The sequence below is a fragment of the Lygodium microphyllum genome, chromosome 1 (assembly GCF_053477565.2).
Source record: "Lygodium microphyllum isolate KBCC chromosome 1, Lygodium_microphyllum_v1.1.10, whole genome shotgun sequence".
Taxonomy (NCBI): Eukaryota; Viridiplantae; Streptophyta; class Polypodiopsida; order Schizaeales; family Lygodiaceae; genus Lygodium; species Lygodium microphyllum.
The window spans coordinates 13,807,380-13,834,331 of record NC_141135.1 but is presented as its reverse complement, the minus strand read 5'-3'; the positions used below and the strand labels follow the sequence as shown (position 1 = coordinate 13,834,331).

The 26,952-nt window shown below is 39.0% G+C and overlaps 1 protein-coding gene across 1 annotated transcript; it reads right to left on the bottom strand.

The window, feature by feature from the left end:
- Positions 1-13,207: 13,207 nt before the first annotated feature.
- On the bottom strand, positions 13,208-15,127 carry LOC148040855 (pentatricopeptide repeat-containing protein At2g01860-like). Its single transcript, XM_087670686.1, has one exon. It carries the CDS (start codon positions 14,893-14,895, stop codon positions 13,576-13,578), a length of 1,320 nt encoding a protein of 439 aa, XP_087526812.1. The 5' UTR covers positions 14,896-15,127; the 3' UTR covers positions 13,208-13,575.
- Positions 15,128-26,952: the final 11,825 nt, after the last annotated feature.

Below are 26,952 nucleotides of genomic sequence, written 5' to 3'. Positions count from 1 at the left end.
CTCCTCATCCATTGCCGCATCCCAATGAGCATGACCAACAACCTCCTCAAAACATGCGGGCTCAACATCCTCAACTAGTTTCACCATATAAGCATAATGGTGAGCTGCATAACCTTCAAAACCAAATATTTTAACAGGGTATCTCACCCTGCTAGACCTGCGTACCACTGGATCACTCAATGGAGTCTTTGCATTAACGCATGCTCTCTGCACACCTGGAGTCCTCACTAAAGGAATGCCAAGCTCATCATCCAAGCTCTCTGAGCCACTGGAGTCTCCATCAGGAACTACATCAATGCCTTCTGACACTTTATTCTTTCCTTTGTCTTTACCTGTAGTGCTACTAGATGCACGCGAAGATGTAGAGGTACTCCTTAGTCTCCCAGACTAAGGACTACCAGATGATGTCTCTGGTCCGCTAAGAGTTCGTGATTCTTGCTTTTCAGTCTACACATGAGTGTCATGATCATCATCATCATCCAATGCATCACCACTAGATGCATACCAACTGCTCATTGCATCAAAGATGACATCCCTGCTCACTCTGAACTTACATGTGACAGGGTTGTAACAGCGATACCCTTTCTGCTCTAAAGAGTATCCAATAAAGACACACTTTTTAGCCTTTGGATCCAGTTTCTTCCGCAACTCATCTGGCACATGAATATACGCAATGCAGCCAAATACTTTCAAGTGTGAAACATCAGGCTTCTTACCTGTAAAACATTCTTCAGGGGTCATACCATGAAATGCAGCTGTGGGAGTTCTGTTCATAATATAAACAGCACTATGAACAGCCTCAGACCAAAAATGCTTAGGCATATTCTTTTCAGCCATCAAGGCGCGTGCAACTTCTGCAATATGCATGTTTTTCCTTTCTGCAACCCCATTTTGCTGTGGTGTATACCTGCATGTGAACTGTCTCTTTATCCCATGAGACCTCAGAAAATCATTGAACTCATTGGAGAGGTACTCTCCCCCTCCATCTGACCTCAAGCACTTTACTTTCAAGCGTGTTTCTCTTTCAACTGCAGCCTTGAAAGTTCTAAAGTGCTCAAAAGCTTCACTCTTTTCCTTCATAAAATATACCCACAGCTTTCTAGAACAATCATCAATGAATGTGACGAAGTATGAACTACCTCCAAGAGATACATTTTGTGTAGGCCCCCAAATGTCTGTATGCACAACATCAAGGATATTTCTGCTTAAATCTCTGTCATATGAAAAGGGTTGTCTTGCCTGCTTACCAAACTGACATGCTTCACATACCTTCCGAAATTCTGCAACTTTAAATGTAGGCAAACCTGTAACCAACCCTTTGGACTGCATTAATTTCAGCCTTTGTACATTTGCATGTCCAATGCGTTTGTGCCAAATTTCAATGTCTGCAACAACATCTTTTCCTTTGGTATACATAGCAGCATTCATAGTAGGAATTCCAGCATCTAGAATGAACATACATCCAACTCTACTTCCCTTTGCTACCAACCTGCACTTGTCATTGAAGTCTTCTACAAAGCAGCCCTTTGCATTAAATCTGACTTGCAGCCCTTACTCTACCATTTGACCGACTGACACCAAGTTCTTTGTAATAGATGGCACATGTAATACATCTGAAAGACTCTTTGTCTTACCATCATGCAAGGACAAGGGAACTTTTCCAATGTGTGAAATTGGGTGGCATGAGTCATCACCCGTCTGCACATAACCTGCATTCTGCAAATCCTGCATCTCTCCAAACCATTCTGCATGGCTGGTCATATGATTGGATGCACCTGAATCAACATATCAAACATCTTCATGTGTTCCCTTTCCTGTAATAGCATTCAGCGTATGCTGCATAACGAACAAATGTTCATTTTTCTTCATTCTGTCGTGAAGACGATGCATAGTTTCCTTGCTGCAACTTACCACTGCGGATATCATCTTTCTTAGCATAACATTGGGCTGCAATATGACCTGTTTTGCCACAGTAGTGGCACACAATACTAGAGTTGTTAGAACCTCTGTTCTGCCATCCACCTCTTCCTCTAAAGCCCCCCCTGCCTCTAAAGTTACCACGACCTCCTGAAACCTGCATATCGCCAAATTGCTGATTCAATCTGTTTTGCTAGTTGTCACTACCACGTCCTGTACCACGACCTCTTGAAGAGAACCTGCCACGTCTCCTTCCAGAACTGGAGTAAAAAGCTTGGACCTGTTCACCACTTCTTTCAGATGTCTCACTCTGCATGTTGATCTCTTCAGTGATCATAAGGGAGACCAATTCATCGAAATCTGGAAATGGCTTTCTGACATATACGGAAGTTACAAAAGACTTCCAAGCCTTTTCATTGTTAAGTCCACCCAAGGTAGACGACACCAAATCATCATCATCGGGCATTGCATCAATCACTGCCAATGCATCTGCAATGCTTCTTACCTTCAGTGCATACTCATTGATAGACATCTTCCCTTTCTTTAATGTATTCAACTCTTGCTTGAGTTGAATCTTTCGTGCCTTTGTATTTACAGAAAACATACTTTCAAGTATGGTCCAAGCTGCATATGAATTCTCTGCATTTCTAATGTATCCCAGCATATTATTGTCAATTACTGCAGACAACCAATACATGACCTTTTTATCCTTTGCATTCCATTCTTTCCGTGCGTTTGTCTCTTCTACAGTTGGAGGATCACTCATCTCCGGCTCCTTTTCTTCACCTGAAACGAACTCGTAGAGGCCTTTTCCAATAAGGAAGTTCGTGACACGGAACTTCCATGAAGGGTAGTTGTTCTTGTCGAGCTTCTCAATGATGGGGCTTCCATTGTTCTCTGCCCTTATCACAAAATTAATACCAATAGCAAGCAAATCTTCTGCAACCCTGGACCTGTAGTGCACAGCAATACACCAGACAGCCTTTTCCATTGTCTGCTCAACAATACATGCAATCTGTAACCTGTTTGCAGATAAACCTTGTGTTTACTCACTGGTAAACACCTTTGAACTTACAGATCTAAAATCTGTAACCTGCACACCCACTTTCGGTCAATACAGTCGAAGTCACTGCGTACCCTGAAACTGCTGTCCGCAACCTTGCGGCTCTAAAACTGCAATCTGAAATTTTTGCTCTGCCCTGCTTCCGGTGCCTCCACATGCACTATCCAAGAGAAAGAGTTGAAGGATGGGAGAGCTTCTTACCCATGGCTTGCTTGCTCGAACCTTGCTTCTTCTCCTTTGCTTCAACCTTCGAAATCAGCCTCTCTCAATGGCGCGGCTCTGATACCATGTCAAGAATCGCGTGGTGGAGGTGGTTGCTCAAGATGCTGCGCCGAACACACACAGAATGCACAAGGAGAAGCTCACTCAAGAAACAAGAAGAGAGATGGAGGCCAAAACGTTTTCTTGCTGATTTCTACTTCTTCTTCCACACACTTTACAATGTACACAAAGTATAGATAAGATACAACATAAAAGGAAAGTGGCCTACTAAGTCAAACAATGCATAACCGACTACACTAGTCGACTGGCGCTATAACTATGCCAGCTGCTGTAAATAGGTGTAACGACCTGAATATAATAAGTAATGAGTCAGTGGCCATGTGAGATTCATAATGACCACCGACGTGCTAAGTGTAGACGTGTGGACCCATCTAACCAGGCGGTCCATCATCAATGTCCGCATGTGTTGAGCTTGTCATCTCAACACAAATGACATAGGAAAGAGAAGATTTTGTTTTCACTTTTTTATTAAAATCATTGAGAGAGAGAGAGAGAGATGGGAGAGATATGAGAAGAGTGGAGAGGTGATTTTCCCAAATTAAAGCTTAATCAAGAGAGAGACAGAGAGAAGAGAGAGACTTATGGATGGAGGTATAATTCATGGAGAGAGACAATAGAGAGAGAGAGAGAGAGAGAGTGTGTGTGTGTGTGTGTGTGTGTGTGTGTGCACGCGTGCGTGCCTTAAAGGTCTTGATTTCAATTCATCTAGAAATATGAATAAAAATGAAATTTTACTCTTGGATCTATCGGTTGAGAACCCAATGCTCACCTAGTGATATGATTGCTAGGATGGCATAAAGATAGAAAAAATAAATGAAATTTTACACTTGGATCTATCGGTTGAGAACCCAATGCTCACCTAGTGGTATGATTGCTAGGATGGCATAAAGATAAAAAAAATAAATGCAAGTGATTTGAAGTATTGAGTATTTCTTTCATTCAAATTTAAAAAATAAATAAGCTCTATGCATCTAGGCCAATGATTCACATGAGTATCGTGAACACTTAAGAGTGCATGAGTATCGTGAACACTTAGGGTGCTTTGCACTGTAGGCCAAAACTTCATGTAGCAAGAGTGGGTAGTAAGAGCATGTATTAAGAGTGCTATTGATATGTTCTTGCTTTTCTTTGTACTTGCACATGATCAATACTTGGCTAAGTGCAAGTTATTTGTTCTCACTTTAGTACACATAAACTCCAAAAATGTTCTTGCACTTTCTATTATAATATTGCACATCCTAGTCTTAGAATAGCTAGATAGACATGATCTAAATGTTCAAACTCTATAGTACACATTTCAAATATTTAGAGGAAATTTTAAGATAAACTCAAGGATAATATAACCCAAACACACTTCCTTTAGGGTGTTGATCATAAGTTTATATGTAAGCAAAAAATGCATCATTATGATTAATGTTGATGGTAGCCTATACATAAGCTCGTACATATGCTCCTTGCAAAGTGTCAAGCCACTAGTGGAGGAACGAGATATGGATTATTTTCTTATAATCATCTATGTATATGTTTATATGTGTGTTACTAGGAGAAAAGTTACCAAATCAAATTTATTTCACAAGATGCTTTTGACATATGATCAATTGAAAAACATGACTAGCATATTATCATTAGACCTCTATGAGCAACCATTTTTACTAGGGACAATTCTTGGCAAAATTATAATAAGTTATGTACTCATAGGAAAGGAAGGACCTTGTATAAAAAAATTCTTTGAACTTTTGACAATGAGCAATATGCATAGAACACAATCCAAAAAGTACACTAAGTTAGGGGTAGAGGAGCAAACTAATACTTGCGATCCAAACAGACCATGTATTAGTAAGAACCAATAAACAAACCATCACACGTGTCGGCATTCACTCCTAGTTTACTATCCTTTTTCAACCCCGTATACCAATTTACTTTTGTGGAGTCCATGCAGAGTATATTGCAAGTGGTATGTCGTTTGTAGACTAAGAGTGGGGCACTTGAGGCAATTGGGAGTAACTAGATGGAAAGAAGCACCAATCTTTGGAAGGAGTTCAAAAAGGAGAGGAGGGTTAGGGAAGAGGAGGTCATGGATTTTACACACACATAAAATTGGGTGGGAGGAGGGGGAGAGAGTGGGTGATAAAGTAATTTAGTGGTTCCTCAATGGGATAATAAAATATTAGTGGTTGTGTTAACCATTATATATAGCAGAGGCACCATTCATAGGTTATCATAAAGGTTGTGTGGGAGCACTTGTTTGAGGGGTTTGGGAGCTATTTGGTGATGATAGGATGTAATGTCCTTGCATCACGTCACAACAAATTGGATGTTAGTATGTGTGGCTTCAGCTTCTCCAAGTCAATTAATTAAATAGAAATAATCTAGAGGTATAAATAATCATGGTGCATAGTTTACATAGCCCTACACTCACCCATGCTCAGGGTGATTACTCACAAATCTATAACCATATCGCGTGGATTCAAAAGAAGGGATACTTTAAATGCCATTTGTACATATTTTTTACATACAAAAGGGTGCCATATAGATGGTCATTTACAAATTAAATAGAAAAGGTGTGTGTTTTATTTTGGAGAAATTCATAAATAAGTGTTATTTTAAATAGGCCTTGAACGCATACAATACAAAGAGTTTACATATAGTGAAACCCCCTCCCCCCAAGCGCCCATGTATGGTATGCCCATATTTTTCCAAGCCCTAATCATGGTAAAGGCATTAACATGGTTACATTATACAGCCAGAAGGTCATGATGCCATGTATGTCATATCATGAAGGTTTTATTAGCTTCTAAGGATATGGAAAATCATGTAGATGACCTTATGGGAAAAAATCGATAATATAACTATAAGCATTATGTTGCAGTAGTAGTGCAAGATATTGAAGATCCTAGAGCTATTATTGAGCTATGAACTATGATCAAGATGCTAATTCTGTAGAGAAATTACCATTCAATAGTGACAAAGTAGAATACACAGTCATGAGTGTAGGAATTTTTAGTTTCCCATAGTAGGGTTGCTATGTAAGGAAGGTTAGAGATGTAAATGAGTTTGAGTCACTGTTGTTAGAGACCATCCATGTTTGCACCAGGGCATTCACTAAATGTCTCTAGGGCAAGGATATCACTATCATGGAATCCTAGCATCCTAGTAGGCAGCAATGATAGTATGTAGCTAGTGCAGCTATGGAGGTGGGGAGGGGAAGTTGCAAAGATTAGATTCCATGAATCATCATCCCATGATAATAGGGGATGGGGAAGGCAAAGCATAGCCACTGCCATGGAGGGATAGGGTATTCTATTGCTACTAGCCATATCTATTGTGTAGTAAGAGAGGAGAGGGATGGACCATGATGGGCAAAGGGAAGATAAGGATTTGTTTCAAAACCTTAAAAAGTGAAGGGGACAAGGGAAACAAAGGGGAGTTTAATATCAAAAGAAAAATATAAAAATAATTAAAGAGAGAGCTGAAGTACTAAGGGGGGCATCCAATGTGGGGAAGGACATATGTCAAGTACAACCATTAGGAGAGAGGTATAATTGAAACTACTAGATTGAATGAAGTTAGGGTTTTTTCTTTTTCCTAGTTACATAGTACTGGTCTTAGTTTTCTTTCATAAAATGTATTTTCCTAAGACCTTAAAGAGTGTGAAGTACTAAATCATGTATTATTCTAGTGATTAGGATAGTTCAAAATTTTTTGCAATTGTGTGGACCAAGAAAATATTATTATGTCATGGTTTTTGTGTATTGCTTGTAGTTGTGATAGGCATGGTGATTGAATATACATTTTATTCTATTATGGTTATAGATTATCACTAGGTATTGTAATGTAGTTGCCTCAACAAAAAGTGTTAATATTATTATTATTAGTATCATTAAGCCTATGTATATCTTGATATTTCTATAGTGATTCCTTTATTATAGAGTATAATCTCGATTTTTAAAATGCCTATATTCTTATTTTCAGTACTCTATTATATGGTATGAATAGAGGATACGATTTGTAATGATGTGGTTTTTGCAGAACAAGTAGGGCTAAGGATAGGATTCATTTTGCATTCAAAGCTACATAAAAACCATTTGAAGACTCCAAGGTATATAAGAAAGAAGGGGGTTGGGAAGGAAGTTCTTGTTCCAGAGTGTCATTGGCATTCCATAAATCCATGCTTCTGCAAGACTATTTGCATTTTTTATATGCCCAATCATGTTGTTAGAAACATTGATGGAAAGACAATACATAATTTCTTGAGTACCTATGGTTCCATTCCTTAACTGCATTTGCATGCTTAAGCGTAGCATTTTACTCTATTAACCCTAGATCCTTTGCATTATCTCCTTCAATGTAGTCCAAATAACTTTTATCCATAAGGAAATTGGGCAGTTTGAATTTCCAAGCATGGAAGTTTTTCTTATCAAACTTGTCATTGATGATATAATTAAACCCCTCATACAAGTTTTGCTTATCAAATTGTCATTTACAATCTAATTAAATCCCTCGTACATTGTGTAGCACAACCCTAATATTTGCTACTACTAGTAAACATAAACATATGTTGGAAAACACGTAATATCTAACAAGCTTCAAAAAAAATTTGTCACACCCAACACCTACAACCTATCTACAAAATGACAATGTTGTAGATTTCTGGAACCTTACTAACTTCACATGCAAAGAACCTCTAAGTCCCGAAGAAAGGCCAAAACACACCCAAAACATGAATCTAATTGCATATTTTAGACCAAGGGTGCAAAAATGAAGGTCTAGAACACTTCCTCAACTACTCCAAGCTCATAAAGATGGCTCATCAATCAAAGATTGTTTGAAGAGATCTTCGCACATATGCCCCACAACAAGTAAAGCCCCATCTTTGCATAGGCATGCTCAAAACGCATACCTATCTTTGATGTTACAGTGGTTATCTATTGCAACTCTTCCATATCTTATCATTTTGATCCATGCTCGATATTCCTAAGTATGTTCGGTTCTCCTTCCTTCACTTGTGTGTTGCTTCTACATTGCATTATTTTATTTAGTAAAAGGTTATGTTTAAATAAGCCATGTTAGGTATAGTTTGTTTTAAATTCAATTCAATGAGCTTGGTTTGTTTATGCTACTTATACTTAAAACCTTAGAAATTGTTTACTATAGTACATTAGTGAGTTTTCCATATTACTATTCTTCTGTCATATGATGTTAGTGTTATAGGATCATTTGCTAAGTTTATAATGCTTAGCATTATGTGATTTCTTGTTAGGTTTTTAGTAGTACATCTTCCACCATAAGACCTCAACATCTTGTTAAGTTATCAATTTCTGTAAAATGTAAGATTGCATACTAGGTTTAAGCTAATTAAACTTTCAATAGATTTGGTAGACATGCAAAGTTTCTTGTGTACATAAATTCAAGCATAGATGCTACATTAAAGCCTACCCTAAAGTGATTTATTTGAATCATACATTCATTAAGATTTGCTAAAATCTTTCAGTTCAAACTAGGTTCAGTTCCTTAACTTAGTCAACAACTCACACACACACACACTCTCCCTCCCTCCCTCCCTCCCTCCCTCCCTCCCTCCCTCCCTCCCTCCCTCCCTCCCTCCCTCCCTCCCTCCCTCCCTCCCTCCCTCTCTCTCTCTCTCTCTCTCTCTCTCTCTCTCTCTCTCTCTCTCTCTCTCTCTCTCTCTCTCTCTCTCTCTCTCTCTCTCTCTCAAACACTAGCTCAACGAACCAGTCATGGTCCTCACTACTTGCAAGGTTCACACATATAGCTAGTCCCTATTAATCCAAACTCAGCAACTTTTTTCTTGAAGCCTTTCCCTATCTCTCCACAAAGCCATCATAGCAAAAGAAAGAAACATTAGTATTCATTGAGCATGACAATGGAAACATCTTTTGTCACATGAAGATATTACTAATGCATTTTACAAGTTTCTTTCAGGTATTGTAGGTTGCCTACCTAAACAAGGTGAGGAAGTTAGGAGTAAAACATAGGTTTTGATATCAATGGTATATCCTAGATTATCAAGTGAGAAGGTTGTACTACTTGATAGGCCCTTAAGCCTAGGCCAAGCTAGAGTCTATAGTAAGGAAAATGAAGGAAGGAAAAGCCCCAAGACCTAATGGAGTGCTTGTGGAATTTTATTAGTGTGTCTAGGATGCATTAGTAGTTGATTTATGCATGCTACTTAATCATTTCAAGAGACTTGGAGAGGTGTGCAGTAAAGGATAATAAAGCCAATTTCAAAATGAGTAAGCAGATCTCATGTCAATGATTGGAGACCCCTTACTATGCTAAACACGACATATGAAATTATGGCCAAGGTGATGAGTTGGAGAATTGAATCATTATTGTTAGAACTCATTCATCCTTACTATTATAAATTTGTGTATCATTGCAAGGTCCAACAATGATTGACTAGGTACTAGCCAATGAGAAGGGGAGATATGTACTCATCAACATGGATTTTGAGAAGGTCTATGACAAAGTCTCTTAGGCCTTCATGCTAAAGGTATTGGAAAGGATGGGATTTGGTGGAGGATTTTTCCTAATGGTCAAAGCTATTGTATACAATGCTTCCGCCAAGGTTTCTAGTAATTGACATTTGTCAAAAGGTTCTAGATATAGGGCTTGATCAAACAAGGGTGTCCACTTACACCCCTACTCTTTGCGGTGGCTACACAATCCCTTATATGTCCTACTTATGATAGAATGCAGCAAGATTAATCAAAGGCTTAAAACTTCCCAATGAAGAGAATTTTTTCATGCAAATGTTTGTAGATAACAATTCTAATTTAGTAGTAGCATAAGAGTCGTCTATCAAGAAGCTTCAATTGGTTTATGAAGACTTTTCATGTGCTTCGAGCTTCAAGACAAACCCAAGCAAAACTGAACTCATTTTTATTGCATGGGATGACCCCCTAAGCTAGATTGTTAAGTTTGGTTTTAAATGAATCAACCTTGGCACAATATTCCAATATCTTGAGTGTCCAATCAATTGTTCATAAAAGTCAAAGTAGGTTATTATCTTGCTAAACCCTTGTTCAAGGTTGTAAGCCCTATGCACTTACTTTCTGGGTAAAAAGGAAAAAACATGTTTCATCATTTTTGGGAGTGCATATGTGACAGGAGAATTTGGAAAACCTTTGAAAAAAGATTAGAGAAGGGTGGACTTCAGTCCACTATTTGTTGCAAAGGGTCTTATTAGGAGATGCAATATGAATTATGAGAGTTGGAGAATTTGGATTGTCATTTAAGGAGTGGTGTTAAACGTTTATGGTCCATTAGAAATGCTAGATGGAGAGGTAAAGCCTCATGGAGATCACTCATAAGTATCACGTGGGTTCAACATAAGGGATTTTTAAAATACCATTTTTACACATTTTTTACATACAAAAGGGTCCTATATAAAGGGATTACATATAGATTGAATAAAAAATTGTCTTGTTTTATTAAAGAAAATTTCACAAATAATAATGATATTTATAAATAAGCCTTAAACACATATTATATATATATAGTGAATTGCCTAGGGGTGAAGCCCAATTTCACACAAAAGGCATTGATGATGCATCTAGTAAATCCGTGCAAAAAGCAAGATTGCAATGGCACTCCAAAGTGGATTGTATATTAATATTGCACCTTTGAGGTACCTTAAAAGATGTTAATATTACTCTCGTTGTTTTTCTTTCTAACTTTTAAGCTTCTTTTATGATGCTTTTTGGAATTCAAGTATTATCATTTTTCATTACTTTTTTTTTTGTTAGATTATAGTATTCAACTTGGAAAACCATTCAAAGTTCTAAAAGTAAAGCTTTTTATTACTTTCTTTTATGAACATGAACTTGATAAATTTTTGCTAATGAGGTTCATTTTTACTAAGGAGAGTGTCTTTTTTACACACTCAATTATCAATTTTAATTTTATCTCTTCTATTCTTATTTCTAATTCTAAAGACTTTACTAGCCAAAGATCCAAGTTTCTTTTTAAAGTCTAGTGGTCCAAGTAGCTTCAAATATTGAAAGTCCATTTTCTTACTTTGCTCAATCCCTAAGCCATAAGACAAGCAATCTAGTGGTTGAGCCATGGATTTCCAAACAAGTAGTTTATATGGGACACTTGGTTTTTGAGAAAAAAAAGATTCACTATTTCATAAGAACACAACTTCCTACAAAAGATTAATGGTGATCACTTGTATAATTCTATACTAAATTGTTGATGTGGCGCCCTACGACACGCCATACATGGGGGCCCTTGTATAACAATCGTGTATTTTTTTATAACATGTCATGTTGTATTTGTATAACACAATCTAAGTGTAGAAGTCTACTATTATAGAGCTCACAATCAATTTTTTATAACATAATGTTAGGATAATACATGCTAGTGGGACAATTGAGCACTTTTCTATGGTGGCCATGAGGCAAAGGTTATGGTTGTGGAGTTTAGTCCTCTAGTAAGCAAACAATGTTTATTTCACAGGCCACTAAAGGAATTAGTAATGTGAAGGCATGGCATTGGAGAGTATTAAGGATAATCAGTCAACATATTTCCCTTGATGCAATCACTCCACTAAAAGATATAGCTCACCTAGCAATTGCAACACTATTAATTTGGTAGGTTTGGCTTATTTTACAAAACATGATTTCCAAGCAACCAACAAATGATTGTATTTCATTATGTTTCATAGACATCAAGGCCATTACTCAATGCTCTTAGAAGTTACTAGTTCTTACATATGAGTAGAGATTGCCAAATAAATTGAAGCCATATCACCAATGGAGTTGCAAGAGGTGCAAGATTTGGCGTAAGTCAACATCAAGGAATTAACATGGTAATAGATAGAAGATTAAAGAGTGCATTTAAATAATGAAGTAGCTTAAAAAGTTGGTTTTCTAAAATAAAATATGGGATGAATAGAAAAACTTCAATCTTTCTTCAACCAGATGCATCAACTCAAGATCCGCATTTCATGTCTCCACATGGGCTTATTCTCTTATGTCCATTGGATAAAGTCGCTAGTCATGAGATGTAGTCTTTCACAAATGGTGCAAGAAATACATGAGAATAAGAGTCCAAGCATTCACTCCCAAACTTGTTATGACCCCACCCTAATAAGTGATAAGGTGAGGCAACCAAAATTGAAACGAGTAACTTGGCCCCGATTGATTCTTTGGCTCCCAAGTGTGAGCAACAATTGAGGCTACAATGAGCTTCATACAATTGATCTATATCTACAAGATATAAATGTTGATTGGCCATCGTGAGAAATTGAGGCCTACAAACAAACTCATGTGTTACAAAACATGCCCAAGCAAGGGATGCATTAGAGCACAAAAGAAAACACATCAAAGCCAAGAAGAAAGATGAGTTTTGTAACCCCGACACCCCACTTGTAAACTTGCATATTATTGGATGTGAACCACTAAGGCGAACTCAATGCTACAGTATACCCCCTACCTACCCTTTTTGTTTTTTTAACATTATAACCAAAGGCCACCCCACCATGTTACTAGTCCCCTTACCCTAGTGACCATATGGACACATCTATGATCCTCTAGACCAATCCTATCTGGAACACTTATTATTTACATCCTAAGTTCAACCATTCAAACAAGCCATCTTATCTTGCCCACCATATGACCATGTAACAAAAGTTGATAAATCAAGGGTTTTTATCTTTGTAACCTACAAATACACACAAGATATACTTATACACATCCATCTATAGATGGGATAATTACACTCTAGGAGAAACGATACAAACAAAAAGGAAAAACTTTAAATAATCAACTAAGTTCGTTCAACTTCAATGCTATATTTTGTTAACATTCATTTTCTAGTTTAGAGGGCTTAAAATTTTAAAAATTTAAAGAATCCATTAAGTTCAACTTCAACACATCCACCACCCCCCCCCCCCCCCAAAAAAAAAGGACCATGCCATCTAACCCCCAGTGGGACTGCCACCACACATCACGCTCAAACTACAGGGAAAGTCATGTTGGGTCATCAAAGAACCTTAGACTACATCAGCTCACAAGTGTGACCTGAGACAAATGGGTAACCCTACCTATGATTCCAGTTTGAGGACATTTTTGGAATCAAGCTTCTCCAATGTTCTCAGAAGGATTCATGATGGCATCTTGCTTAACATTCTTTTCATGCTGAGGCAAAACTAGCCCTGCAGCTCGAGAAAACTAAGCAGCTAAACTCATGGCACCCACTTCATTATCCAACACAAAGCTCCTCCTGTAAGTCTTACGCCATGCACCTGAGAAAAATAAGCAGTCTAACTCATGGCACCCACTTCATTATCCAGCCCTAAGTTCCTCCAAGGTCTTAGTTGCCATGCCTTCTCTTTTCATGGCCTCCAGCAACTCGTTAGCTTTCCCAATCCTTCCATCCTTGCAACACACTTTAATCAAGTTCATATAAACTTGATAAGTTGGAGGAATCTGTGCATCTTTCATCCTCGCATAGAGTCGCAAAGCCTTGGAGCAATCCCCTACCTCTACACAGAGCCTGAATAAGGTACTGTAGAGGAGGAGGTCAGGGTCGCAACCATTACTCTCCATCTCCCAGTAAACAGCCAAGGCCTCCCTTTGCTTTCCTGCTCTTTCAAGGCATGTCATGACAATTTCATACATGACCACATTGGGCTGGAAACCAGATGACTTCCACCATCCAAACAGCCTTTCCACTGCATCATACAGCTTCACTTTCCTGCAGGCAGCCATGACAGATGTGCAATGTTCAAGGCTCAAATTCAACTCTGCAAACTTGGCCAGCTCTTGCATCAGCCTGCACACCATATCCTTCTGGCCTACACGACTGGCCAGTAGGATGAGATCAGCATGCACCCCCTGATCAAGTGAACAGCCAATGCTCTCTGCCTTCTCCTTTGCACATAATGCGGCATCCAATTGATTTGACAGTACAAACCCGCGTATGAGGGATGCAAATGTCGAAGGTGAATTTGGTGCCGATGCCTGCAGCAGGCTCAAGGCTTTCTCTTGTAGTCCGGATTCTGCCAACACCTCAATCGCAGCATTGAGGGTTCTACCATCCGGCCACAAATGAGGGAAATCCTGCTGCCACAAGAAGACATCGATCACGATATCAGACCGGCCCATGCGGCCGAGGTCACGGATGGCTGCCGATAGGGAGCCCCTAAGCAACTGATGCGCATGCTGATCAAGGATGTCGGCTACAGCACCGCCCAGGGTGACTTGGCAGAGCTGTTTAGCAAGATGAGCCAAGAACCTCTTGTCTTTGGCCTTGTACGGCACCAGCGCAGGGTTGGACGGTGGCGACCTCGCAAGTGCAGGGGGGGTGTGGAGGTGGCCGTGCAGCCGGGGCATGCCAGGAGGCCGGAATTTGGAGAAGGTCTTCGGGGGCAGAAGGATTGGCCTGTTGGGCGTGGCTGGTTTGGGCCTGGTAGTGAAGAGGGCATCAAGAATGGCCTCCTGCTCAGGGGTCCATACCTTGCCATCATCAACCAGGGTAAAATCCATCTCCCCTTCTGCGTCTTGGCTCGCCTCTAGCATTGATGGGCCTTCTGCAGCCTTGCAGGAAACCTCGAAGAGCAGACATTGAGGCTTCAGCACAGAGATGGAAGGACGCCACAGCATCTTGGACCATTGCCGGTTGATTCACAGTTTGGGAAGCTAGCCCTCGAAATCAGCGCAAGAAGGTTTTGCCTCGTATAGTGTTGAGCATCACGGATAACCTAGCTGGTAGGGAAGCTCCTTTGGACTCTTGGAGTAGCGTGTCCCCCTCTTGCGAAACTTCTCCACAGCGCGCCCCTTCCTTTTTCTCGAGCGTTATCCTTCATATCTCTGTTCATTTCAGTTGCAGGGCTGTGAAGTTTAAAGTAAGCTTTGTTGTCCTCCACATGGAAGGTTTAGGAGATTCATATCATATGGTGTTGGGAAGGCCATGGTTTAGATTATCCAAGTTAGAGCAAGACATTCCTCATGGTGGTAAGGAAGTCAAGTTATCTGTAGTCAATTAAGTAGTATTGAAGCCAAAGTACCGTCCATTGGTTGCTCAAACAATAAATGTTGCAGTCGAGATTAAAGGTGGTGAAGAAGAGCTCTTTTTATAGGCTAATCCTACCATTGTATTGGTCTTTCAGATGGATATTGAAAATTTTCTATCTAGATATAATGTGTTTACACAACAATACCGTTGTAGGAAGCTTCTTGTATTGGATGCCAAATCAAGTTCTAACCCGATAAAGATGAGTAATTTTGTTAGCAAGTCAGCAAGAGTGCTTGAAGATTATGTTCAAGAAGTGTATTGGATGCTAAATCAAGTTCTAACCCGATAAAGATGAGTAATTTTGTTAAGGAAGACTTCAAGCAGCAATTGATTCATCTATGCAAAAAATTCTAGGATATATTTGCTTAGGAGTACACTAACATGAAGGGATTAGATTCAAGGGTGTGTCATCATAGAATTAATTTGAAGGTGGATACTAAACCTATCATGCAAAAAAGGTACCGCATGAATCCAAACTATACTAAACATGTGAAAGAAGAGATTGATAAACTCCTAGACTTAGCTTCATTAGGTCAATGAATGAAGTGACCTGGTTGTCACCTATTGTAGTAGTACCCAAAAAGAATGGCAAGATACGGGTTTGTGTGGATTATAGAAAATTGAATGCAGCAACAATAACTGATCCATTCCCTCTTCCGTTTACAAATCCCTTCTTGGGGATGATGTAGCAAGTCATGAGATCTATAGTTTTCTGGATGGTTTCTCTAAATATAATCAGATTTGAATGCACCTAAATGATACGGACAAGACTGCTTTTATAGCAAAATGGGGAGCATTTGTAAGTACTATTATGAATTTGGGGTTAAAGAACGGACCACCAAAGTTTCAAGGTACAACACATAAAACTTTTGATCCATATCTCACTACTTTTATAAGAGCTTTCATAGATGATTTCTGTGTGTTTGGCAAGAAAGTAGATCACCTGCAATATCTTAGGATGTTTTTTGAAAGATGCCGTCAATTTGGGATGTCTCTTAACCCATTTAAATTAGTTTTTGCTACTAAAAGATGGATTCCTTTAGGCCATATTATCTCATAGGAAGGGCTATAGACCCAAAGAAAATTCAAGCAGTTCAGAAGGATACTGTCCCTGCAACAATCCAAGAGGTGATGCACTTTGTGGGGCAAGTGAAATGGCACATTAGGTATCTTCAGTATTTAGCTCATGTACTCCACTTACTTTGCTTACTAAGAAGGGAGTTCAGTTTGTATGAACGCATGATCAGGAGAGAGTTTTTGGTATACTAAAGAAGATGCTTATTGTAACGTTTCCATTTGTTATCTTCAGTACACGTCTTAGCAGTCCATCGGAAAGGATGTCTAGAAAGCTCCGCCCGGCACTCCCATGAAATGTTACGGGGTTTGCAATCTAGGACTTTCCACGTCTGCCACGTAGCGGAAGTATTCCGGCCGTTCCCACTTAGGATCGATCTGAATTAGGGTTTTGCCTATTGGTCATTTCCTAATGGCAACTAGCATCGAACCCAAGCGAACTACTTTACGCAAAAACGCCAGGTCCGAAGCGGATTCACGCTGCACTTGGTTCAAGGAGAATGGGAAACGAGAGGGATGCGAAGCTCAACCTCTCTGCCATAAAGCATAGTCCCATTCTGTTCCCCTAAAACAGTGTAAATCAGGATCATTTATAACTTAGACTCTAGGTCAACGCTCTTGCTATTCGTGTCCTTTTGAATGATCTTCCCGATGTCCATCGTGATTTGAGAAAAGTTCCCAGCCAACCAGGACCACCCATTCGTAGGACGGACCTATGGCCACATCCACCGCACTTTCCTCAAGTTGTTTTAGTTATTTAATTACCTAACACATTTAATTGGACATGTATCAATCAGCTTCCTTAATTAGCCCATTAAGCATTGGTTCCTTCATGTAATCATAGCACTTAACATAGAAAAGCAATGTCAAACAAGTTCCTTTTTAACAGGTTATCATATTTATCTTTGAAATGCATAAAGTCCAGCCCGTAGGCTTATCCATAATCTGCCCGAAGGCTATCCAACAATCCACAGGGATCACTAATCCAAGATTCCGCCCGTAGACTAGTATGCGAGCCTCGAGATCCAATCCCGAGTCACGTTAGCCTCTTGTGCAGGGCCCGAAAGGTGAGGGATTTACGGCCAGAGTCCCCCCTAGTACCCAAGCGTCCTCTTGCTCCAAGTAGCGCTCAACGAAGAGACCTCTCGCGGCGGGTTCGGTACACTTTCCCGGTGCGGTTAACAACCCCCTTGGTTAGGGCTAGGCAGGCAGTCGAGGATAACTGAAGTTGCCTCTCCCTTCAGGCCTTCAACCTGAAGCATTAGATATCCATTTATCCTTTAATTCATTGATCAAACAAAGCAAAACAGTGCTCTCAAATCTGTAACAAGCACAATCATTTCCATTGGTCGTTATTGTTGGCCAACTGCTAAGGAGTGAATCCTTATTTCCCATCCAGCACTCGATCTGGGATTACTTGCGACTTGGCAAGATCCCCTATATCCTGGGTTAGGGCCGTACCCTATTAACCCGACTTGGTCAATACCTTAAGTTCATATGTTATTCCAATTTATTGGTTGGTCTCTTGCTTGCAAGCAATTATCTTTACCCAAGAAAGATACTATATTAGGACGATTTTTCATCCTCTTGCAAGATAACTTGCATAAGAGTCTGCCAACCTCATTCCGAGGAATTTGGCCATTTCCTTGTGATCAATTTACAAGATCGTGCGACTCTACTACTTGTCACACAAGTATCGCATCAAGCTATGGGACTATTTACCCTTCGAATGGAGTCACAAAACAATATGTTCATGATTACATTAGGCTGACGTTGTCAGTCCTAGGGTTCCAAGTTCCATCTTTTTTTAGTGAGAGATTCCTAGGGAAAAACCCTAGATCACTTCTCAAGTATGTTCCAATGTCCCTACATTCCGTGAATGTGGGCAAGTCTTTAGGGTATAGGAGTTTCAGCCTTGGCAATACGAGCGACTAGGTCACGTGTTAAATCCTAGTTAGTTCTTTGGAATTGAATTAACTCTTCCTAAACAAGTCCCTTCGCCATTTTTAGGTGTTTAGGTTTAAGCCAACTTGTCTATTCTTGAAGGTAATTACACTATCATTTTCATAATCACATGACTCATTGTCTACGCGTAAGTTGATTTTCAAACTCTAACTTTTCGGTTTAAGATCAAGCATAGGTTAGGTTATAGCCTAATTTCAATTAATCATCGAACAAGATTCATGCTAAAACCTGCAGCTTTTTACCACTTTCATTTTCGAATGAATTTGTCGTATGCAGAACTTACACACTCTTTCGTTGATTTAAGTTTTTAGGCCACTTGCCTGGAGTAAAATCTTCTTCATGCAACCCTAGCAATTTCCTACGATTTCTAGCAACTTTCTTTAGGAATTATTTCGAAAAAGATGTTCAATAATGCAATATGCAGTTTATCCCTTTCATGCTTAATCGGAGTGTACTTTCATAATTTCGTTTTGTAAATATGGACATTAATCAAATTTTAATTTATTGCAATGCATAAAACTACTTGCTAGAAATGCATATCATTTTTTTGCTCACTTTATTTTGTTCGTTTTATTGAAAATACTAATGGCCGAACTCTTCTGTCTCGTGAGCTAATTCTTTCAAAATTAACCAAAGTATTTAAGACAAAAAATGCATCCTATCCCCAAAAATTATCCACGCATGATTGAATTATAACAACATAAAATAAAAATTAGGAAGGAAAACCTGGACTTATGGTGAGATGTCCACGTGGATGCTAGGAGACGATCCTCCTACGGTTGCGCCTTGGGCTTTCTTAGGAGCCATCGCGAATGCGGCCCTTCCGTCTTGGATGCGGCTTTGCGAAACTCCCTTTGTAATTTACCCGTCCCTTATGAATGTTTTTTCCTTCCTTTTGTAGAAGCTCCGGTGCGAATTGAATACACGGAAAGGGGTTTAGCACTCGAGCTAATTAGGAGATTGAAGGAAATCCAAGGGGACAAGCTTAATGAGCCTTTTTAAAGGCCTCGGATAGGACCCACGGGAAAGGGGTATTAACTGGACTTTTAATGGATTGGGAAAAGGGGGCAAAGGGTATAAAAAAACCTTTGAAGGGATATTTCGGTGGAGAAGGGGAGAAACCCACGGGAAGGGTTTAAATCCCGAGAAGGGGGTGTTTTCAAAATTCTCCGCGAGTAAGACCCATTAAAGCCACGAAAAAAGGCTTAATGGCCTTTTAAAGACCCACAGGAAAAGGGAAAATAAAAGGTGTAAAAGACCCTTACAAGGGCTTTTGTATGGGGGAAAAAGGTGTGAAGACCCATAACAGTGGATTTTGTGTGGGGGCAAAAAAAAAGGGGGCTTAAAGAAGGAATCTTGTATGGGGGAAAAAGGCTTAAGGACCACATGAAGGCCCTTCAAGACAAATTTTGGGGGGGGAAAGGGGGCTTATAGAGGCCCCCCCTTAGAAGCTTCTAAAGCGTCTAAAGAACACGTGGGGTTGATTATGAGATGGCGGTGGCGTCAGACGGAAATTTGGCGGCTTCACGGCAGTGCCTCCATTTCTTCTCCATGGCTACGACCCCGTCCTCAAACTGGCAAATGATTGGTGGCAAGGCGGCATCTTCAATCTCTCCCTCCCTCACGACTGCACACAGAGTCTCCACTCTCTCCCTCTATGTTGTTCGACGGCGTCCCCTTTATGCTCTCACGGCAGCGCCTCAGCAATATCCTCTCAGCCTGCACACCCCCATGATCTCCCCCCATTGCATAGACTTAAATAGGGGAGGGGAGGGAATCCTTCCTCCCCCACGTGTCGTATCGCATGAGATCTTTCCCCCTGCAAGCTCCATCAAGGAGCTTGATCATACCTATTATTCCCCTCCCCTCCAGCACGACAGTCGGCTGGGGGGATAAGGGGAATATTTAAAAATTTTGCTATTATCCTAATTTATTTTGGCCTCCAAGAGGAGATTCATATGAACAATGTGTATTTTGAGATCCGGAAATGTTACACTTATAGTGGCACCAATTTTGCAATGTCTGTAGTGGGACATTCCATTTCATATATTTTTTGATACATCATACATTGTGTGGTGCAATCTTAATGTAGGAAAGGGATGGATACTTCTTTTGCAAGAGTTTGATTATAAAACAGTTCATACAATGGGCAAGGACCATGGTACAGCTAATTTCTTAAGTAGGATTGAGTCAATGGACCCTCTACAAGGGGTAAATGATCAATTGCTTGATGGAGAGCTATTGTGTTCATGTACATCAATTAAATTCTTTTTATGATCAAATACTGAATTATCTGCTTGATGGAGTAATGTCTACAGAATTGTTTAGAGACGATCAAGAATCACATAGTGGGAGGACTTGTTTGCGTTGCTGCATCGAACACACACCATACACATAAGAGGAACCTCACTCAAGAACACAAGAAGAGAGATGGAGGCCAAAACATTTTGTTGATGGTTTCTTCTTCTTCTTCCATTCACAATACAATGTACACAAAGTATAGATAATATACAACATAAAAGAAAGTGGCCTACTAAGTCAAACAGTGCATAACTGACTATACTAATCAACTAACACTATAACTATGCCAGCTATAGGTAAATGCAGCAAACTAAATATAATAAGTGAAAATTCAACGGCCATGTGATGATCATAATGATCATTGAAGTACTAAGTATAGACGTGCAGACCCATCTTACCAGGTGGTCCATTATCAATATCCGCACACGTTGAGCTTGCCATCTCAATACTCTCCCTCAAGCTCAACTATATCTCTGCAACTCCAAGTAACTTCAAATTTTTGAAGCTTCTCTACACCCAATGCTTAGTAAAAATGTTAGATATCTAATCTTGTGTGCTGACAAGTCAATCTCTCTTGCAAGTACCTTCTCTCTCACAAAGTGGTAGTGCACATCAATGTGTTTTTCCCTAGCATGGAATATTGGGTTCCTAGCTAACTATATGCTACTCATGTTCTCATAGTGAATGACAACTGGACTATCTCGTTGTACATCCAAATCACCCAATAACTTTTACAGCCATATAACCTCACATGCTGCCATAGCACCACCTCTATACTCAGCCTCTATACTTGCTAAAGCAATTGTAGGTTGCTTTTTGCTCCTCCATGTAAATGTTGTACTACCAAGGGAAAATATGAATCCGCTAGTAGATCTTCTATCAAACATGCTACTATCCCAATCTACATCTATGTAGCCAAACACATGTATATTCTTACCTGCCTCATAAAAAAGTCCATAATGCAAAGTGGACTTCACATACCTCAATATGCGTCTAACTGCATCCAAGTGAGGCTTTCTAGGCATCTGTATAAATTGAGTAACAAGGCCAACAGCATAGCTCAAGTCTAGCCTTGTGATAGTCATGTAAATCAAACTTCCTACTAGCCCAATTCAAACATGCTACTAGCCCAATCTACATCTGTGTAGCCAAACACATGTATATTCTTACTTGCCTCATAAAAAAGTCCATAATGCAAAGTGGACTTCACATACCTCAATATGCGTCTAGCTGCATCCAAGTGAGGCTTTTTAGGCATATGTATAAATTGAGTGACAAGGCCAACAGCATAGCTTAAGTCTAGCCTTGTGATAGTCATGTAAAGCAAGCTTCCTACTATCCTCTTGAACATAGTAGAGTCTTCTATCTCATCCCCAACATTAGCACTCAAGCTTCAGATTTTGCTCCAATGGTACTAAAAGAGACTTACATGCTATCACACCATACTTGGATAACATATCCAAGCTATATTGCCGTTGGGATAGTCATATAGCATCATCATATCTGATTACCTCGATACCAAAAAAGTAGGTCAACTCACCCAAATCTTTCATCTCAAACTTCTTCTTCAAAAAGTCCTTAACTTTAGCAATCCCACAGTCATTATCACCTACAATAATCAAGTCATCCACGTAGATGACTATGATGACCAAGCCTACATCTCCCTTTCTTACATAAAGTGAGTGGTCAGTATCACAAACATAAAAGCCAATGTCGACAAGATACTCTCCAATCTTGTTAGACCATTCTCTAGGTGCTTGCTTCAGCCTATAGAGTACTTTCTTTTAACCTACATGCATATCTAGGATGCTCTAGATCCTCATAACCTATTGGCTGCTCCATATACACCTCTTCTTGCAATTCACCATGCAAAAAGGCATTCATTGATATCCATTTGCTACAATTTTCAACCTTTGGCTATGTTGTCAAGCAATCACACATCTAATAGTTGTCATTCTAGCAATTGGACTGAATGTCTGTTTGTAATCTATGCCATATGTTTAAGCATAGCCTTTTGCAAGCAACCTAGCTTGATTTTGGAAACCCATATACAGCCAATACCTTTCTTACCATTAGGCAATGTTACTAGATCCCAAGTTGTATTAGCTTCTAATGCAGCCATGTCCTCATCCATTGTTGCATCCCAATGAGCATGACCAACATCCTCAAAACAAGTGGACTCAATATCCTCAACCATCTTTACCATATAAGTGTAATGGTGAGTTGCATGACCTTGAAAACCAAATCCTTTAACAGGATCTTTGACCCTACTAGACTTGCATACCACTAGATCATTCTGTGAAGCCTTTACATTACCATGTGCTCTTTATACACCTAGTATCCTGATTGAAGGAGTACCAAGCTCACCATCCAAACTCTCTGAACCACTAGAATCTCCATCAAATCGCAAATGACTAGTAGATGCATCATTATCATCCAATACTTTCTTCTTCCCTTTGTCTTTACCTGTAACACTTGTAGATGCACTTGAAGATGTGGGTTTACTCCTTAGTCTCCCAAACCAAGGGCTAACTACAGATGTAGTACCAGAAGATGTTTTTGGTCCACCAAGGCTCTATGATTCTTGCTTTTCTTTCTGCAAATAACTATCATGATCATCATCATCTTCCAATGCAGTACCACTAGATGCAAACAAACTACTCATCTCATCAAAAATAACATCGACACTCACTCTAAACTCACCTATGAACAAGGTTATAATAGCAATACTATTTCTTCTCTAAATAGAATCCAATAAAATTACATTTTTCTAGCCTTTGGATCAAGCTTCTTTCATAGCTCGTTTAGCACATGAACATATGCAATACAACCAAACACTTTCAAGTGCGATGCCTCGGGTTTCTTGCATGTAAAGCATTCTTCGAGGGTCATCCCATGAACTGCAGATATGGAAGTTCGATTCACAATATATACAATAGTATAAACATTTTCCAATCAAAATATTTTGGCATATTCTTTTCAACCATTAATACATGTGCAACTTCTGCAATATGTCTATTTTCTTTTTTGCAATCCCATTTTGTAAGAATGGGATATACCTGCAAGTAAACTATCTCTTTATCCCATGAGAACTCAAAAAGTCGCTAAACTCATTAGAGATGTACTCTTCCCCTCCATCAAATCTCAATAACTTAACTTTCAAGCTTGCTTATGTTTTAGTAGTAAACTTGAAAGTTTTGAAGTGCTCAAATACATCATTCTTTTTCTTCATGAAGTATACCCATAGCTTTCTTGAATAATTATCAATAAATGTAACAAAATATTTGTTGCTACTAAGAGATATATTCTAGGTAGGCCCCCAAATATGTGTATATATAACTTCAAGTATGTTTTTGCTCACATCTATCATGCCAAAAAGGTTGTCTTGCCTACTTACCAAACTGACATGTTTCACACACTTTATGAAATTCTACAACTCTAAAAGCAAGCAACCCTATAACCATTCCTTTGGACTGCATTAATTTTAGTCTTTGCATAATTGCATGTCTAATACATTTGTGTCATATTTCAATGTTTGCAACTACTTCTTTGTCTTTAGTATACATAGTAGCATTCATAGCAGGAATTCCACAATCTAATGTAAAAATACGGCCAACTCTACTTCCTTTTGTGACTAACCTACACTTGTCATTAAAGTCTTCTATAAAATAGCCTATTGAATTAAATCGAACTTGCAAACCTTGTCCTACCATTTAGCCAACAGACACTAAATTCTTTGTGATTGATGGCACATGTAGTACATTTGACAGACTCTTTGTTTGGTCATCATATAAGGACGAGGGAACCTTTCCCATGTGTGAAAGTGGATGGTATGAATCATTACTCATTTGCACATAACCTGGATTTTGTAAATCCTATATCTCTCCAAACCATTTAGTATGACTGGTATGATATAATTGGATGCACCTGAATCAACATACCATACATCATGATGTGTTCCCTTTCGTGTAACAACATTCATCATATGATGTATAACAAATAGATGCTCATTTTTATCTTCATTCTATTGTGAAGACAGTGCATAGTTTCCTTGTTGCAATTTACTTTTATGGATATCATCCTTCTTAACATAGCAATGGAATGCAATATGATATGTTTTGCCATAATAATGACAAACAATATCGGAATTTGTAGAACCTCTCTTCTGTCATCATCCACCTCTTCCTCTAAAGTTTCCATGGTCTCTTGAAATCTACATTTCACCGAATTGCTGATTTAACTTGTTTTACTAGTTATCGCCACCCAGCATGTCCCATACTAATACCTCTCAAAGAGGATCTACCACATCCCTTTTTTGAACTTGAGTAAAATGCTTGGATTTGGTTACCACTTCTTCTAGATGATTCACCCTGCATATTGATATCTTTAGTGATCATGAGAGAGACCAACTCATCAAAGTGTGAAAATAGCTTCTCTATATATATAGAAGTGATAAATGATTTCTAGGCCTTCTCACTACTAAGGTTACCTAAAGTAGATGAAACCAAATCATCATCATCAAGCATTGCATCAATCGCTACCAAAGCATCTGCAATGCTCCTCACCTTCAAAACACACTCATTGAAAGACATTTTTCATTTCTTCAAAGTATTCAACTCTTGCTTGAGTTGAATCCTTTGTGCTTTTGTGTTTATTGAAAAGATATTCTCAAAATTTTTCCAAGTTGCATGTGAAGTTTCTACATTTCTAATATACACCAGCATAGTACTATCAATGACTATAGATAGCCAATACATCACCTTTTTGTCCTTTGTATTCCATTATTTCCACACCTTTAATTCATCTGCAATCATAGGGTTACTTAGCTTTGGCTCCTTTTTTTCACCTGAAATGAACTCCTAAAGGCCTTTTCCAATAAGAAAGTTCGTCACATGAAACTTCCATGATGGGTAGTTGTTCTTGTCTAGCTTCTCAATGATAGGGTTCTCACTATTCTTTGCCATTATCATAAAAATGATACAAAATAACAAGTAGGTCTTCTACAATCTTTCATCATAAGTGCACAGCAATACAACAAGTAGTATTTTTTACTGAGTGCTCAATAGTATATGTAATCTACAACCTGCTTACAAATAAAACTTATATTTTCTTCTTGGCAAACAGCTCAAAACTTAAGATTTGAAATTTGTAACATGTGTATCCACTTTCTATCAACACAACCAAAATTACAATATGCCTTGAAATTACTGTCGCAACCTTACAACTCTAAAAAGGGGCTTGAAACGGCCTCAAATGGCCAAAAAAACTACATACAATCTTAAAGGACTTATCTGCAAAATATACAATACCCTGCTCACACACTAAATCTCACAGTAATCTAAGATTTTCACTCTACCCTGCTTTTGGTGCCTCCACATGCACTATCCAAGAGAAAGAGTGAAAGAGTAGGAGAGCTTCTTACCCATTACTTACTTGCTCAAAACTTTGCTTCTTCTCTTTCACTTCAGCCTTCAAAACCAATCTCTCTCAATGGTACCACTCTGATACCATGTTAAGAATCTTGTGGTGGAAGGAGGACTTGCTTGAGTTGCTATGTCAAACACACACCATACATACAAGAGGAAGCTCGCTCAAGAACACAAGAAGAGAGATGGAGGCCAAAACATTTTCTTGTTGGTTTCTACTTCTTCTTCTTCCACTCACAATACAATGTACATAAAGTATAGATAAGATACAACATAAAGGAAAGTGGCTTACTAAGTCAAATAGTGCATAATTGACTATACTAATCGACTAACACTATAACTATGCCAGTTGTAGGTAGGTGCAATAAACTAAATATAATAAGTGAAAAGGCAATAGCCTTGTGAGGATCATAATGACCACCAATATGCTTAGTATAGACGTGCGGACCCATCTAAGCAAGCAGTCTATCATCCATCCACACATGTTGAGCTTTCCATCTCAACAAAGACCATCATAAAAGACTAGTATTGCGAAGCAGACACTTTCAGGTTATCATCGTAGAAGTGCTCTATAGGGGAGGCATCGACAATATATTGAGAAAATGTGTGTCTATTGAGGAACAGCCACTTGTACTACATGAGGCACATCTAGGACTAACAGGAGGTCATTTCTCTAGTGAAATTACAAGCAAGAAGATTCTTCAAGTTGGTTTATGGTGGCCAACAGTGTTCAAAGATGCTCATCAATATGCGAAGGAGTGCATTACCTATATATAGGAAGATCAGCCTCAACCTAGAGATTGGATGCAGAATCATCCAATCCTACCTCTAGAGCCTTTCCAAAAATGGGGCATTGATTTTGTGGGCCCTAATAAACCA